At 35.6% G+C, this 18,851-nt stretch overlaps 1 protein-coding gene across 1 annotated transcript in view; it reads left to right on the top strand.

Moving 5' to 3' along the window:
* The window catches only part of CNTLN (centlein), a 177,768-nt gene that overhangs the window by 93,893 nt on the left and 65,024 nt on the right, over nucleotides 1–18,851 (top strand). Inside the window, exon 14 of the mRNA XM_039730006.1 lies at nucleotides 18,590–18,671. Coding sequence (XP_039585940.1) covers nucleotides 18,590–18,671 — 82 coding nt within the window. The remainder of the gene's footprint in view (nucleotides 1–18,589; nucleotides 18,672–18,851) is intronic.

Raw genomic sequence — 18,851 nt, 5'->3', positions numbered from 1 at the left:
GCACTGTTTCTTAAAGAAGAGTGTCTGTGTAGGGATTGTATTTTGGTTTAAGTAGTTTTAACTTGGAATAGGTAAAATTTCTGTCTCTGACTAAACCACAGAGCGTGTGTTTAGAAGATAGGATTATTTGTTGATGCTTGTTTATGTATTTAATCTGTAAGAAAGACTTTTTCTCCCATCTTCGAGGGATAGAGCAATGATGTAAAATGTCTTTAACATGCACATACATTAATCATGGTTTTAGCCCTCCCCAGGGGCTCTATGACTCCCTTCTAGTGAGGAACCCAGAAATGGACACGCAATCCAGATGTGGCCTCACCAATGCTGAGTAGAGAGTCAGGATCACCTTCCTCAACCTGCTGGCAGTGCTCTTCCTAATGTGCCACCAGGACACACTGCTGGCTCATGGACAGCTTGTTGACCTGAAGGACTGACAGGTCCCACTCCACAGAACTGCTTCACTGCAAATCTGATTGCAAGCTGGCTAATTAAATTATTTTTGCATTTCGATATCAAAAGCTAGATAGCTGGAGCATAGGGATACCCTGTTCCTTTGGCCTTCATGTACAGACTTTGGAAACGTATAGATGACTGGATATAAATTGTTGTGGAATCTTTACCATTTTATAGTTTTCATTTTGTATTATTTTTAGGCAACCTTGTAATAGATACCAGCAACACTCAATTATTTGACAAAGAACGTTCTTCAACATTAGACATGGTGATGCAAGGTATCATTTTTCATAGCTAGCTGGAAATTTGTTGTCTGTATGAGTGTTATGTAGCTGTGCATGTCATCCATTATAGGAAGTGTGCTCTGGGTCTTCAAAGCATATGGAATCACTACAAGCTCAGTTGCATCCTTCCTCTGCTGTAGCAGCTATTTAATAAATGTTTCTGATAAGCTTTCTTTTTTTAGGAAAACACGACCTCATGGTTTCTGCTTTCCTTATTCTTGTGGAATTAAAGCAACTGTTGTGTACCTGGTGTAATGGCATGTGATCAGCTAGTTGACAGGAGCCCATCTTAGTACCAGCAGAGCCATGTGATGCCTCTTACCTTTTCTAGCTGTCAGAATGGGTATGATGGAAAAAAGCTGAATTAAGTGTGCTGGAATGCTAGCAGTAAAAACCAGAAACATAGGTTTTTTTAGTTCCTTTGCTTCTTGAATGTGTGTTACCTCCCTGGTTCTTTAACTAGAGAACCTGCTGAAAAATGTGGTTTTGATAATCTTGACCGTCTCAGGCAATAGGAGATGCCTGGTCATCAGAGGCTTTTATTTTTAAACCTCCGGTTTTTTGTGAAACATCCAAATATCCCAGCCATTTTTTTCTGTGTTTCACTCAATAGCTACAGCATGTAGCAGATTTATTTGTAACAAAGTGCATTCATGCTACATCAGTGTTAAAAAGTGTCACCTACAATATGTAGCCCTTCTGACTTGTGTGTTTTCTCTGTAAAGTAATCTTTCTGGTTATCAGTTTTCGGTTTTTTCTGCTCTGCTGGGACAGAGCAGACATCTTACTAATAATTACTTGAATCTAATAGATCAGGGCTCTTGGTTACTTTTTTCTGCAGTTGGTAATTCTGTAGTTCAAAGGCATATATAGTTAAAATGATGGTGTGTATATGTTTGTTCTGGTTGGGGTAGACAATAATCTGAAATACCAGCTTTAGTTCTGAAAGCAATTTCAGCCTAAGTTCTGCAGCTAGTCTTGTGACTTTTCTGTGGGTTTTGACAAAGTGCATGCTTACTGACTGAACTGAGTATTGCTCAGGGAAAATGACAGTCAGGCTCAAGTGTGAGAATGGGAAATACTGCACTACAAATAAATTAAAATATAAAAAATCAGAAGTATTTCGTGTAATACAGAGTATAGTTTCTGTAAGATATTTTTAAAGGACCAAAGTCAGAACTGTAAATGCCATATGAACTCATGTAGGGGCTTTTAATGAACATAATGAACAAAATGGCCCTTTTTTGAAAAAAATCAGGTCTTTTTCTAGCAAGCTTCCAGTTACATTTTCACCAAGCACTATGTCAATTCTTTTCAGTGAGAGGGTTCTGTCAAGGATAATGAGATTGATGCTTTTTAATTGTTAAGCTTGTCTCTAGAACATTTCTTACCTGTGTCCACCACATCTTGTAATTTTCTGCATCCTAGCTAACAGACAAATTTGAGGACTTAGTGTGTTTTTTTAATATCAGATGTGTTCGTGCTTTTCCTTTTTTCCTTCATATTTAATCAGACATGTTTTGTCTTGTACTTCAGTGCCCCCTCATATATGATGGAATTGTGTGATGTTAAAAACAAGAACTGTGCTGCGAAACATTTTTTTTTCATAATATAGAAGCAGATAAATGCAGAATTGAAGTTGCATTAATGATAAAATTTGGACATTTCAGGAACAAAAATGGCAGAGAGATGGTGCAGAAAGTTAAGGACTCTGTTAGCTTCCCTTGGTGTTCTTGCTTGCTCAGAACTATTCCTTGCCTCGCTGTTGGATCAGAGTAATTTCTGTAGATTATTTGGTTTAGAAATGAATTGTTGTAGAGGTGGTAAGCATATTGCCTGCAGAAGAACTGTCTTTTTCTTATCCCTCTGTCTGGCCTAGACAAAAGGTCTTCAGTATTTAGATGGAAATATCTGATTTATTAGTCTTACAGATATGCATGCACGTGTAAAAATAAAGAACTACTAAGTGTGTCATACTAAACTGTACAGAATGTTCATAGAAGAAGTCTATGAACCTACAGTCAGTAATACCAAAGCACACTGATTGCTGCTAACATGTCAGAAGAGAATAAGGAGTAAGTAATGAAAATAAGTTTCTCTGCAGTACCTTTTGTAAAGTTCTGGAATTTCCAGTAAAAGTAGCAGTGCTTTTTACATTCTGGCTAGATTAATTTAACATATAGTACTAATTTTCCACTTGTCTTTGCATAGTAGTGACTTTGGAAGAGACATAATAAATTTTCATTATTCCGTGTATCTCAGCTTTCGTAATACCATATGGAACTTCTACAACTGAATTTTGAGAAAGTGTAGAAACATTTATTTCAGAGAGTGCTGAATAATATAAATATTAAATTATTTTATATTATGAAAATATTATTTTATAATATAAAATAATAGTTTACAATGAAAGTTATTAAACATTGATAAGGTATTCTTGCTTTATCTCTTCAACTCTTTTCTAAAGTGTAGTGTTTCGTAATTTTAGAAAGTCAAATATGGTGCTTAGTGGGCCATTATTATGACCCAGCATGATTTGTGTGATAAACTACTTAGTCCTCTTTTGTTGTATGAGGCAGAATATGCATATACATGCAAAAGTTTAACCTATCTCAATGTATTTGAATATTTTTCTAATTTCTAAGGAATTCAGAATACATTTTCTAAAAATTAGTGTTATATTTGCTTTTTTCCAAACACAGTCATGTGAGTATAAGCATGGAATCATCATAATTTTCCTGAAACTCAAATACTTCAGTGGTAGAAATAAAATAAGAATTTTTTTTATCCTTCCTTTGCATTATTGGAAACCAGCTCCATACTAACAGCAGTCTGTAGGCAATAGAATTTAGTGTATTGTCATATGAGGTTTATAAAGATTAGAAGGACTGATAGAACACCAAAATTCTCTTGATATTCATATGATGGGTGACATACCCTCTTCTCTGAGTGATATTGATGGCAGTTGTACCCCAGTCTTGGCCCTTGAGGTTGAATCTCTTTTGAGCTAACGACAGGTACAAACACTGTTTATGAGGCTGTTCTGATGGTCTTATTTTAAAGGAATGGAAACCTGCAAATTAGAATAATAAACATAATTCACACAGTGTAACATTTATATTTTTGTTAAACACTTCTTGATAAATAAGGTGGATTTTGTGCTTCAGTGAAACAACTTAAAATTGCTAAATAGTAGATAAAATTTTAGGCATGGGTTTCTACCATCCTTTTGCAAACTAAAGGTTATCCTGCATGTTGAAACTATCTTAGTCACTAGTGCTTCTTTGACTTTAGATTGACTGTTGACCTGAAATATATCTCAAAAAGCACTCTTGACAACTATGACACTATTCACTATTTTGTTATGAGAAGAGACATTGGACTGTTGAGGAGGGAGTTGCTTTTATCCTGTTTGCTCCTGAATGTGGGTTGTAAATCTGGGAGACTTTACTTAGCAACAACAGATATCTCTTCCTGCAATTTTCATCCATCCTACAAGCAACTGAATCAGGAAACAAGAATGATAAAGACATATTTCTGGGAAGTGGATGCACAAGCAAGATAGATAGCTTAAAGACTCTATGTAGTCAAATACTTCATTTCCTTGGTTAATTAAGACAATACATTTCTTAGTGTAAACTGTAAGTTTACAATATTTTTCCTGTAAAGGAATTCCGGTAAATCATTCTGGATAGTGTGAATGATCACATAGTGGGAGTAATGCTAGTATTTTTGCTTTACTCTTACCTTGGTAGTGTTATCCTCAGACATATGTGTAGTGGTTTTTGCTCTCTCACAGTCTATATCAAAGACCTACTCCCAGGTTTTCTCTCATTTTCCAAGGCTGTCATAAATATACAAACCCATGAAAAGAGTATATTTTGCCCTTACTGCATGCAAATATACTTGAATCATAATGCTGTAGGAAGAATCATTTGCTGTGACAAATTAATTTTGCATTATGACATATAAGACCATTTTTGACAGCCTCGCCATGTATTTTCTATGTGGGCTTTTTACAGAAGTATGTGTAATGTGCATGTGTGTTGTACTCTAGTTTTACAGAGCAGAATTTTTACCCTTCTAAAAATTAGAAGAATAAAGAAGAGAAAGTGCAGTTCAGCTTTCCTTACCTGGATATATCTCTGTTGATATACTGTCTTCTCAAGCATCTTTCTTTTCTGAGGCGAAGAAAACAGAGCTGCTTCTGCTGTTCTATTTTTTGTTGCAAGGATTATTAGGCTATTCAACTTAAGTTTTGGATAAGAAAAAAATTCTTTGACACTCCGTCAACCTGGTGTCTTTAGAACTTATTTTTGGTTACTGTAATAAGCAATGCTGCTGTCCCTTTTTAAGGACTGTGATAAAGAGCACGCAAAGCTTGGTTAGCAGTCTTTTTCTGTCTGATTTTTTTCTCCATTTGGCTTTCCTGTCTTTAACAGTCTTCCATGACTCTGGAGGAAAATGGTTGCAAAGGCAATGGTTAACCTCATGGACTCAGAGGAAGGCTTCCCTGACTGCAGCAGCTCCTGGACTAGCCCCCTGATATCTGTCCATACCAGCAACAATATGCATTAGGAGATTGTGGTTGGTTGTGCTTATTTCTCCAAAGAGTCATCCTGCTGCAGTCTTTACAACATGCAATCCTTGGGAAGGAGTCGGTTTCCTCAGTGGGTTATTCCATCTTATGTATTCAGCTCTATTAGAAATTAGATTCTCTGCATTTATTCTCTGGTTTTATTTTCCAGATAAAATTCCCTGGGACAAATGGGAAAAATGTCTTAGTGTTTGTTTGGATGTTTATTTTAGACTGCCATGAGCCTCCTCTCTTAATTCCTTTTATCTGTATGCAGGGGAGTGTAGGAGTCTCCTGCTTGTCTTACTTGTGAATGCTGAAAGCTGCTGATGAGCAATGGCTGACTTATGGGATGTGTATTACTCAAGAGGCAGTTGTTTGGTAGAGGACTAACTAGAGTCTTCTGGCAATGGGTTAACCCAGGGTCAGCAACTCTGGAGGGAAGGAGCCCTTTAAACTCATAAGTGTAGAGAGAAAGTTTATGCTATAGTTCAGGCTGTCTTTCTAAATTACCTTTTCTTTAATGCATTGAGGCCCAAGTGCACATGTGTACATGTACCTTAGATTTGGAGCTGTGTGAGGGCTCCTGATGGTATCTTTAGAACTGCTGACAATTAAAAATGATGAGTACTAGGATATTTTGTTCTAGCAAGAGGGTATATTTTGCAGAAGCCCTGATTATATGCAGATGGTGGGAGCATTTCTCCTATTTAATACTTGATAAGTAAGCAACTGTTACAAAGAATTTCTTGCTGATGCCTAGCTATAATCTAAAAGAAATTGGAAGTAATTATTTTAGCATAACTGATTCTATAGCACAGTTTTAAATATGCTACCTCTTCCTTTATTTGAAATTGATAAGTGTTAAAAAAAACAAAAAACTAAAAAAAGGAGGAAAAATCAAAAGTATTACATTATGAAAAATAGAGCCCAGACTGTTGTATCATACTGAAAACAGCAGATTCTGTAATTGTGGGTCAAGATCAGTACCTTCAAAAATGCATGCAATGCCACCATAAACTATTATCTGCATAGATTTGATCTCTCTTGATTTCTGAATATCATCGTTTTAATAGTGCCAGGTGAGAGAGTGTGGCAATCATAGTTGGAGGATAAAAATTTTTTACATAAAACAGGATGCTGCATGCTTTCCTGCACTTGATGGTGCATTTTCTATATGTGTTGCAAGTAAGAAAGAGTGACTTTTTCATGAAGTTATTTGTGGTAAACCAAGGACTTTGAGGTTGTTCTCAGGATGTAAAAACACATGATTAGAATTCTGACCTGCCATGTTGGAAGACACTGATAGTCTTCTAAGAAATCCCAGTAGACTCCTGCTAATTCAGGATGCTGATTCCTCTCAAATCAAGGACTCCGTGTCTCTTCCTTGGAGCTGGAAGTTCTTCTCTGACAACCTAGTCTAGAGTACCTAGGATTGCTGCTGCCGTGTTTCTTGTCAGCAAAGCGATCTTTAAAACTACTTTGGAGTAGATTAAATTGTCAGAAGGTCAGCTGGTTTTGGAAGTAAGAAAATGCTTATTGCTGACAAAGACTGATTGAAGAAACACACAAAAATCTACCTGATACACTTAAAAGTAGCACAACCTCTTTTTGCAGAAGACTCAAGGCCATTAAGCAGTTTCAGGTGTGAATAAAGCTGAAAAGCAGTACACTAGTTTCTAGGCTTTGTATGTCTTTAAGTCACTTTTCCCCACCTGATGGGCTATCATTTAAACTTGCCAACACTGCTAGAAAGTAAAACATGTGAGTATAAATAAGAGCAAGACATTTCTTCTGGAAGAAGTAATAAATTCTGGAGCTTTTCAGTCTGCTAGTTTTTATTACTCTTTCAACTACATTGCAAAACAAGTTGGGTCTTTTTTTTCCCCCTATCTTTTTAAAAGCTGAAAAGTCTATGTGGGAGCTGAATAGTTACTTCAAAAACCATTTTCAATTCATCTAGTAGACAGACATAGGATTAGTGTAGTCCTAAAATAAGAAATTGCAGTCTTGTATGTCACTCATAATTACATAACCTTCATTATTGGCAAATTTGGTATGTTGGTACTGCAAATTTTCAGGATACATTTTCTACTTATACAGTCTCTTTTAGGACTCCCTAAACCTTAAATATAATCAAATCAGGACTGAAAAGACTCTCACAGTGCAATCAGAAAAGAGTTGTTTGACATGATTTGAAAATGTTTTATATATTTTCAGTTTAAAAAAAAACAACCCATAGTGATCAAAATAAACCTAACAAAAACCTGCATCGAGATACAGGCCAAGTGATAATTGCAATTTCAACATTGCAAGCTTCTAGAAGTGGCTCACTGTATTAGCATTGCCATTGCAGATTTGAGTTTAGACTTAAAGAAACTTTATACAAGTTGAACTCAGTGGTTACTTATTTTCTTTTTTTCAGAATTGCTGATATGTTTTCCTTGTAATGAATCTCCTTTGCCTGACATTATTTATGTATGTGTTATTTGTGTAAGAGACAATTCTGAACAGTTTTTGTATTACTTTTAAAACCCATTCAAGTTTAGTTAAGTTTTATTTCTATTTTTTCCATCAATTTATTAATGGATCAAAGCTTATTTACAGAATTGTGGCTTTTCAACACCCTGCAAGGTTTCAACTAATTCCTATATCAATAAAAAGATTGTGTAAATTGTCAAAATCGTTTGCAGTATTTGTACTGGTTTGTATCTGATATCTCTCTATTATTTTAAAATATATCCCAGGAACTTCCATTTCTAAAAGTTGAGTTAAATAATAGAATGAGTACACAACAGAAATGTGACAAAGACAATAAAATGCAGTATTAGTCTTCAATTTTGCCAAGAGACAAAATGTTGAAATGTTAATTTATGAGCTGGAAGCAACCAGTTAATACTCACATTTATTTGCTTTGTCTTTTCTCTTGGCCTGCATATTTTCATTGCATCCAAACCCCATAATTCACTCTTGAATTATAGTTCAAAGGTTTAGCTTCTCTGAGTCTACAGAGCAAACCTTTTTCCATAGAAAAGTCCTTTGTTTTTCTTTTGTGATAGCCATAGACTTTATTTTGAGTTCTACACTGCTGTGTGTATTTCAATTTAGAACTTGACTGTTTTTGTGATTTTGCATATGGTTTGCTTAGCGACACTTGAGTACCTAGAAATAGCATACTCTTCATTTTGTATGGGAGTTTCAACTTTAAACAAATTTTAGTTTTTAGTTCTTCCTCATTTATTGCAAAATGCTCAGGAGTTTGAGGGGTTTTAATACAGTTTAGACATAATTTTGAGATTCTGTTTATGAGATGCTGACAGAAATAACACAAATACAGCCATACAGCCATGGACTTTTAAATTTCAGTTTTAAAAAGGCAGATAATTGGTTCTCCTCAAAAAATGCCGATTTATAAATTTCATATGCTGTATGTAATTCCTTGCTCAAGCAAAAAGATATATAGTGTGAAGAAGAGAACTAAAACTGGCTCTGCTTATCAGCTGATACGTTGTCGTTAGGGAGCTTGTGAAAGGGTAAACTGAAAGCATCCTCCATGTTTGATCTTACTGCTTGCCAAAATAGACAGTTGATTGCAAATTTTTGTAGGTTTATGCTTCTCCTGCAGTTCCTTAATACATTCATTGCTGAATTTCCCTCCTGGGAAAGAAAGTTGTGCTCAAATACTCGTGCCACTTAATATTGTAATTGGAAGTAGGAATTGTACTGAACCTAATATAAACTTAAAATTTCTTTCACTTCATTTAGTGACTGCTGGATGAATTAGAAGAAAAAATTATTTGATATCCAGTATAAAAAGTTTAAAGTATACTTTTTTCTTTTTTAAATCAAGCTTGTAGTTACAGTAATTGTAAAATATGAAATCCGTGGAAAATCCTAGGAGAAGGAAATTTGTATAAACACAGTTAAATGGATATTAATGTAAGGCATTTCTTGCCTAGTCTTGAAATATCATCAACTCTCAGTGTTTCTACTGTCAAAAGATGGATAAGACAAGTACTAATATTTACAGCTTTAGTTTCTATTTCCATGCCTGCAGTCTGCAATCAGGAACACTTCAGATAGAAGCTAGTTTCCTACTGTTGAAATATCTCGTCTCAGTTTGTGTCTTGGATGGTTTCAGATGACATAAACATGGTGCCCTTTGCTCAGCACTTGCTAAATCAAACACAATGGTGAGAGAAATTCCCTTTTCAGCTAGGACCTGAACCCGACACATTTCTTATTTTCATTGTTTGTTGTGTTCATTGAAAATAAATGATGCAGAAACTGGTGCAGTTAATCCACTGAGTATATGCTTAAGATAATAACAGCAAATATTAGCTTAATCTGATGAAATTGTTTTAGAAACTCTTGCTCATAATATCTGAAATTTGACACTGCTGTGACTCTGAGTCACTCTTCTGACTCTGTACTTCCAGTAGGTTAGTAGTCTTCATCACCACAGGCAGAACTTGGTTTTGATCCTTTGAGTTGCAGGATTGCAGAGGCAATTCTTCTTTTACCCTCAGTAAATGAGGGAAGCATCTTCTGTCACTGGAATCTATGCAGCTGGATCACAGGTACTTTTAGGTACCTAATCTGCTTTTAATCTATTTAGAGTTGTATGTGAATCATTTAAAAGTCTGGTGGGGAAGACATAGTTTGTCAAATGCAGTCCCACTTTTGGGTAAAAAAACACACTGAGATATTTATATTCAGAGTCACTTAAATTATTCTTTAGAGAGGGAGGGAGAATTTCAGAAAAACAGTTCAATTCTTAGCTATTAAATTGGCATATCTGTTTGAGACACTGAAGGAGATAATGCTGTAAAGGACAGACTGGAAAGCAAGTATTTCCCCCCATCCCTGCTTTTTGCCACTGTGTTCTTTCAGGATGAGTAATTTCTTTCAGTGTTGAATTATACTTTGGCAGTTTTATGTGGGTTCCTCAGTTGCCGTGAATTCCTTGACATTCCTTCTTTCTTTGAAAGCTCCTACTGGAACCTTCTGTGATGCTTCTTTCAAGTGATTTTGTTCACTTATTCTTGAGGAACGTACCAATTACAGAGCTTCTGCAAAGAGCTGTGCTCTTTAAGAAGACCACTCTGTAGAAAAAGTACAGGCTGGTGCTTTTATCTTTAATTTTAGAGAACTGGACTAGATGTATATATCTTGTTATAATGTGTATACAGTGGGGGTTTTTTTCCCTCCTTTTTACAAATTCTAGCTAGAGTAGTTTAAAGGTTTTATTTTGTTGTTCTTCAGATTTAAAAAAAAGTGTGAGCAGAAATCAGTACAGTATCTGTTTTCAGATTTCTTAAACACTTAGAAATTTGCTCAGTGCAAACACGTGGGCCTTGAGCAGCCTAATACTTGCATTCAAAATTTTAAAAGTTAGTGAACAGAATATTAGCAGGCTTCAGATGTTAGAAATAATAAAAGAAACCAACTAACTAACTAACTAATTAGGATGGGAGATTATAGGATAGGATAGGATAGGATGACAGTAATTGGTTGAAAAAGGCAGGCTAAATCTGTTTTACCTTCACAAGATCAAGACAATAAAACTCAGAATGTGGGTAGGAGTCCCCCCAGTGGCATGCAGCTTATTCAGTTTGGTGTAGTGTGACATGTATGATTTTCTACATATATTTCTGTCAGCCAAAGAGCACAACTCTAAGAAAGAAGAGTTCAACACGAGAAATTGAGTCTCTTAAATGAGACCATGAGTGAAATATGAGACCTGCTTTCTAACTGATGTGATAATATCCTCCTGCACCAAGAATGGTCCTGCATAAAGGAATTCTTTTCTGGATAGAAGGAAGCCGGTACTGACAGTCAGAAGTTTTCTTTCATCCTGTCATCATAAAACACATGGCTAAACTTTGGCCGTTGTGATGCCCCTTTGCTACACTTAATCTATTTACATGTCTTTCTTGGAGGAGCCTAAAGCAAGATGCAGCCACACATGCCATCTCAGAAGTGCTGAGTTGAATAATTTCTGTAAATTGATTACTGACTCCTGCCTATACAGCTAGCATGTAGTTAGCCTTCACCACAAAGTCATGTCACTGCTAATGTTTGTCATATTGGTTCAAGGACAGAATTTTTTTTCTACAAAGCTGCTTTTGAGCCAATTGATCTTTTAGCATGTCCTGTTTCAAAGTTTTTCTAAGGGGACTTTGCCTTAAGTAGACTTCATGAAGTTCCCATCAGCCATTTTTTTTCTTCCTGTGAAATCTCAGTGAGCAGTGGTCCAGCCCTCTACTGGGCTCTCAGTTTCTTCCCTCAGAATTATATAATTTATGAACTTGATATGAGGTACTCTAGCATAACTTTGAGGTTGTTAATAGAGACAGTAAGCAATATTGGCTCTATAAGGGGTCCCTGAGGAAAGCTTATAATTGCTAGCTACCAGTTGTACTCCATATGACAGGTCATCACCTCTTCACCCTAACAGTTCAGCCAATTTTACAGACACCTTATCTAATTTTCAATTCAGATCTCAAATCTTTGGCAAGAAGGAGATGAGAGACCATCTCAAATACCTCGCCACATTCAAGGTATATGCCTCCTCTCCCTTCATTCTTACAGCTGGTCATGTCTTACAAACGTAGTGAGGTTGGTAAAGCAAGCTTTTTCCATGGTGAATGTGTGCTAGTTGTTTTCAGTCACCTTGTCTATTAGGTGACTGGACATTATTTCCAGGATGATTTGCTGTGTGACTTTGCTAGGGAAGGAAGGAAGGCCTTTATTGGGTTTGTGTAAATTTTTTGTTTGTTTGTTTTAATTTAAATAATATCAGAAGGGAGTAGACCAAATCAATTGGCCTAGGGATGCTCATTTTCCAGAAAGGAAATCAATAAAATGAAAATGAAACAACTAGTCAAAAAATCTTCAATCCCTGAACTCTAGAGCAAGCAGTAAAGAAACATTTGTTGGAGACTGTTAAGAGAGATATTGTAGCTGAAACCCACCTGAAATATATGCTACAATTTCAAAAAGTTAAGATGAAAGTTAGTTCCAACCATCCCCTGCCCCTAAGGAGTCTTAAAGAGCTCTCTCTAGCGGCTGGAGAAGTTTTTATGGCTCTTACATGGAAAAGGTCAGCATTTAAAACTTAATTTTGCATTGCTGAGAAACAGGTAGGACCAGTAAACAGAGACAGCACAAATGCAGGTGGGAAGTTGAGAAGCCTAAAAAAACTTTTGAAGACTGGTTTTCAAAGCTTAAGCTATTACAGTAAAATTTTGTTTAAATAGAGTGAACAAGACAACAATCAGGAAGTTCACAGGTTTGCTGAATGATAACAGTCTAAAATGATATACTGGGTTTTCAAGGCCTAAAAGAACAGTCTTTTCCTTGGTCGGTATTTTGTATTAGATGATTGTTAAGATATCTTTCAACCCAAACCATGCTGTGATTGTATGTTTCTATGCTAAATGAAAGGTGAAGATGCCAACAACTTATGTATGCTTTGCAGCAGATAGATCAAAGGCATTAGACCTATTTGATGTATTATGACATCAATTATGAGGTCAAGTAGAGTAGTTGCTTGTAAATATATTGAAGTTAATATTCTTCACTCATGGAGGTGTGAAGAAACTGAAGTTTGAAATTACTCTAACCTAACTGTTAACAGCCAATGGACTGGCAGGTTGCCGCTATAACTCCCAACTACAGAATGGGCTCCAGAGGGAGCTGCAGTAATGTGGCTGCCTCCATACTTTGAACATGGTAGTCAGTCTTTTGGAAAAAGAGGGTGAAAGGGAGAAAGTAAAAAAAACCAAAACAACCCAAAAAAAGCATGGTAGAGAGAACTATCACTAAGCACAAATCAACACAGTTTTACTGGGGAAGCATTAATGTGGCTCCTGTAAAAGAAAATCCTGCTTCATTAACCTGCTGGAATTGCAGAAGGGTGACAGCAACTGTTTGGTAATAGTAATCCGATCTGTATTTTTTCAATTGCCTTTAATAAACTCCACATGAAAAGTTGTAAATTTTTTTTTTTTTGCTCTGAAGGAAAGGTCCTTTTAGCAACTGGGAACCAGTTGAAGCAGAAGAAATAAAGAGTAGTGCTTGTGTGCCACTTCCAGGATGAAAAATTGGAATCACACTGCACAAACTGTTAGGCTTCTAGTCTTTCTTGAGTAGCATCTGCTTTTGCCTCTGTGGGAGACATAGTAAGTATTGCTCATGGCTGGACTTGGCACTGGCTAACCCCTATGGGCATTTATAACGTTCACTGAGCCAGTCATTGACTTGAGTGGGTTGAATCTTGTATTGCACATAGAAATTTTTGCTTTGGACTTAACTAAAATTTTTCCATCTTAGAGGTATCATAAATTCATTTGGAGATGATTTCATAGATAATATATTTGGAGGCACTTCAGTTATTCTGACTATTAACTTCCCCTTAATTATTTTATATAATTAGTTTACTTCTGCATGTCTTTCATCAGCTGAAAGAAAAAAGATATGTGTAGAAGTTCACTCTTAAAAATTGTGTACAATCACTAATGCATGCTTGTCAATTAGTGTCCAGAGAGGCAGTATATATGTTCATAAACATATATATTGTGTTCATTCAAATTATGATTTTAAAGTTGAAAAGTAACTGGTTTAGAAGATAGAGGTTCAGGCAGGAACCATGTCATATTGATTTCAGTCTTTAATTACATAAGCAAGGTTTTTTTCAAGGAAATATTTTACCATTCAGTGCAAAAAGCAAACATGCTGTGAAGAGTTAAGACAGTGTGAAGACAAAAGCCACTGTCATCTGTGTAATAGAAACTGATGATGACTGAGTTTTGGAGAATGAAAGAATAGCAAAGAAAATCAACCTCTGAAGGCAGATGAGTGATCCCAAAAATAGCTGGATTTCTTATGTGTCATGCAAAGGAAGTTACTTTAACTTTTCCGTTTATAATTTTCTCTGTAAGGTATGTTTAACAACTGAGTCAGAGGTGCACTTGACTTACAATGTGCTTTAATGTACTGTGTGTACCAAAAGACTTGTTTTTTTCAGCCCTTTCTTTAAGTTGGCAAATATTTTGGCCCGATTTTTTTTTGTGCCTTATTTCGGAGGGCAAAGCATACAAAAGCATAAATTTCCTCTGGAGCAGGTGCTGCTGTTTGGAGTACAAGTGAAATAAGTGAGAACACTAGCAGTTAAACTTTCACAGCAGAGATAGAATAATGTATATTTGTGCATGAAACGCATTTTTATTTTAAGCAGAAGCTGCCTATTAAATGACCGTGCTCCCTTCTGTGTATTGTATGATCTTTGGCTGAAACGAGTGAGGGTTTTATTGCTGAAATAGTGTACAACTGTATAGATAGAGAATGTGTCAGAAAACACAAGAATAAATAAACAATTTAAACAATGTCTTTCTTTCTAATATTTCCCAATTTGACTTTGAAACCTTAGTATTGCTATCCTGGCAACTTTATTTGTATGTAATTTTATTAAATTGAAAAAAGAGTAATTCAATTTATTGTGCAGAGCTCAGCTGGTTAATATTACAGAATAAACTGTGGTAGTAATATGGTAGTCCATCAGGGCTGGAAAATGGGAGGAATGATTTTGTTAATAAGTTTATTGAATAGTTGCTAGATCGTAAGACATATCTTCACAAGTTTGGCTGGCAGTTCCCCTGAGACAGAGTATTTATCTACCTCTAAAAAGGATTCTACCTTCTACCTTCTACCTTCTGGTCTTCTTTTAATCTCAAGTATTTTTTTGTCTAAAAAAGGTGAGCTGAAACTTCTTAGTGTATGTTACAATCAGCATTGTGTATGAATTTTGGAAATTCAGATGATTTACATACTTTAAAAAGCTGTTGTACAAAAGGACTCCTTATGTTTGAAATAATGCTAAGTGTTGTCAAATTAGAACTAATGCCTGAGTGTTGACAACTTATTCCCAGTCTGGCAGCTTCTCACAGAAGCCACACCTGTCGGCCCTTCTGCTACCAAAACCTGGCCATTCAAACCCAGTACAGTAATTTGTCAGAATTCTAATTATTTATATAAGATTATTTTCTCTCCAAAGATTGATTTCCTTTTCATGAATGTGTATTTTGTAATGATATGGCCATACATATGATTTGAAAGCATATTTGCTCATTAGTTGTCTGCACATCTATTCAGTCTGACCGTTTATATAAATCGATATGCACATTATTGATACACATTATACATTTGCTACTACTACGTATATTCTACCTATTTATGAAATACATAAATTGATACAGAAATTTCATGCTTTGTCAGACCTCTCTTTTAATTCTAGTCTCACAAAGTATCTGAATTTGAAAGTAAATCAAAATGGTGAAATTGTAAGAGTTGATCATAAGTATATTCTATCTTTATAATCTTTACAGTAGTTGATGGTTCTGTGAAGATGAGTCTTTGTCAGTCAGATGGGTAATATATTGCCACTGCTTCTCCATCACTCCTCTGATTCTGTGTATTATAAGCTGCTCCTGAATAATCTGGGATAAATATTCAAGACTGCATAATTACAGTCCATTTGGATATTGCATCTGTGGTGAATCCTTTATACTTCTTTATTCTTTATTGTGCAAAGGAAGTAAGTAGGAGACTTGGAGAAGTACTCTACACATTCTTAGCAATAAAGCCTTACCATTCTTTATTGCAGTTTTCTCCTGGTGGCTGTTTTCTATTTTTTGAGACAATGTTGACCACTTGAATGAAGAAAATATAGATTTTTTCCTTAACTTTAAAATTCTGTCTTTAAAATTAGGCCGGAATATCAAGCTGCTGCAAACTGAAAGTTACCTTTTTCTTTTTTATTACTTCTTCTGTGTTGTGTTCATAGCCACAGAATTTAAGACTTTAAGAAGCACTTCTTTGTTTTTTTCCAATTGAGTTAGTCTGTGCAGAAAGAGAAGGGGAACGATAACCAGTGGTGAGAAGGAGTTAAGGGCCTGCTGAGGAATATCTGGACTTTCCAAAAACCAGTCAGATCTCCAGAACTGCCAGTTCTTGACATGTTTAGTGTTTTCACAATTGGTATTTTCTTTCTTTTTTTTTTTTCAGTTTCTTTTCAGGTAACCATATGCTCTTTTAAAAATTTGCGGGTGGATACACATTTCTGATTTGGTAATTAGTATAATGATGAGCTATTCTTTTGTGGCGACTAAGAAAAATGTTTAAACTACTTGTAAAGTGTTCTAGGCAAATTTTATTTACTTTTTCCAGTCTGTGTTGTGGGTATCATTTAATGAAAAGAAAATGTCTAATAAGATTCAAGTCCAAAGATATGTATTAACAAAACTTTCCTGTTAGCACAGAAGACTGAGATTATTCTAGCTGTTTCCAAATTTTTACCTATTGAAGTGTAAGAAAATAGTTGCTCACAAGGTCTCTGAAAGTAATTTCCTTATTGTTCCCCTTGAAAATCAAAGGGAGTTGCAGTCATGATACATGTACTATTTGAGATTTTCTAGAAGGTTGCACCATAATGAGTGAAGCTGGATGTCCATCTTTGTGCGTAAATGAGTGGAATGTTAAAAATCCTCGCTCATGTTCTCTGAAAGTGCATGTTTTCTGCCTTAAAAAGGGGATTAAATGCCTTCTTCCAAAATAAAAATACAACCTCATCCCAATAATTTGCTGGGAGTCCAAACTTGATATGTTCTAAATACACTTCATTCATAATTTCAGTATGTTGTATTTTATAAAAGGAAACCTGATGTCAGTTTCCTCAGTTTATCAATGATGCTGGAATTCACCTTTATCTTAGCAGATAGGTGGCTGTTTTCATCAGGCATTCTAAAATCAAGGGATAAAATCTATAAAAAGAGACTGAGGTTTCCTGTATTAACATTTTCTGTCTTTGTTGGATATCACTTGTGTTTGTCAGGAAGAAGTAATGAATAGTTTTGTTGTCCTTCCATACAACTTTTCAAATCCTCAAATCCTGGTCTAAGATTAAGTGGGTCAAGGGAAAAGGAAACTCTGTTCCTACCATTCCCAATTTCTTTCCATTCTTATTCTGTTGCCCAATTATTTACTGGTAGTCATCCAATCCACTGCTATTCATTCTGTTCATGCTATTCATGTCCTTATTTTTTTATGAAGGTAAAGGATGTGTTGGCAGGTAGTCATGCCATTTCCTCCAAAAGCAGGAGAGTGGATCCATCAAATCCTATTCAAATAGCAAGTTCCTTCTTTAAAAGCAGTAAACTGTTGGCCTGCTATTTCTCCAAGGAGGCAGTTTGAAGGCATCTTTTATTATGAGACTCCTGAATATACTGTGTCCTCAGTATATATATCCATGGGAGTGGCATTTTCTTCTTGTCTTCACCCTGGTGTTTCCCACCAGAAGTTTCTTTCTACCCAGGAGCATGGGTGCCTACCGCTGAAGTCAGTAACACAGTGGCTTTGTGCACCATGGAGCCTTTTTTTTGTTAGGGAAATCCTTCACCTGGTGTGTACTGCAGGCAAAAATGTCATTCCTGTGATGGTTTGTATAGTTTCTTTGTAAATGACTATTACAGTACTCTATTGTGGGTTGTTTTTTTTTTTTAAGGGGCTGGTTTTTTTCTTTCTGTAAGCAGGCTTTCTGTAGTGTGCTGTAGTTTCATAGTTCAAGTACCATTTTGGCAGCAGTGTTAAACTAAGTTATCATTAGATTTGGTGACTATTAATTAGGAATTAAGTTTTACATTCTAAGGCTAACAGTTAACTGTGTTTTCTCAGTGGGATGTAACTATGCTTATGTAAGACCATGATAATTTGATGACTGAAGATAGTTGGCTTTATGACTTGTGGGTCTGTTCCTTGAGGGAGAAGATGCTATTTTTTTATGTAGAAGTATGACAGGCAGAGCATGTCTTGCTGAGTTGACTGATATGATGTATCTTTCTGCTATCCCAGATAGACAGTTACAGGTGATGCTCTTTCACTGCCTCCCTGACCAATTCCTATGAACAATTACAAAACAATTAGAAGAGAGGAGGGGAAAAGGGGCTTGAGTGGGCCATATATTTTCTGCTCAATAGAAAGGGTTAAGTTTCAGTGACCTTTGGCTACACTTTAATTTATGCTGCTTGTATCTTCTTTGATAATACTGAACATGTATAGTCTTTTCTATCCCTTTTGCAGTGGTATTCTTTATTATCTGCATATAATCTGTCTATTTATAGAGTTTTAAATTGCATTTTAATACATCCACATAATAAACATAACACCTTGTGTGCTTTGATCAGTTTCTTTGACTATGGGAAATAATTTTTCTTTTCAGTGGAGTACAGTAAATGCTGATATAAAAGCTACAACAGGCATTCAAATGAGTGAATATTTAGAAAAAGATGAAAAGCATGTTCGTATTATCTTTGTGTGTTACTTAAAGAATGTTCTAAATGTATGCAGTACCACTGTGCTGGGGGACTGTAGTCTGAAGTAACATGGGAACTAACATATTAATATCAAGGTAAAGGTACATATTCCCCAGATGCATAGTTTTACCTTTTTCAGCTTTTATTATCTTTAGAATAGTGTTCCAT

Source organism: Passer montanus, unplaced genomic scaffold (genome assembly GCF_014805655.1).
Source record: "Passer montanus isolate IOZ18808 unplaced genomic scaffold, ASM1480565v1 scaffold7, whole genome shotgun sequence".
NCBI classification, from domain to species: Eukaryota; Metazoa; Chordata; class Aves; order Passeriformes; family Passeridae; genus Passer; species Passer montanus.
This window is presented reverse-complemented; position numbering and strand designations above follow the sequence as displayed.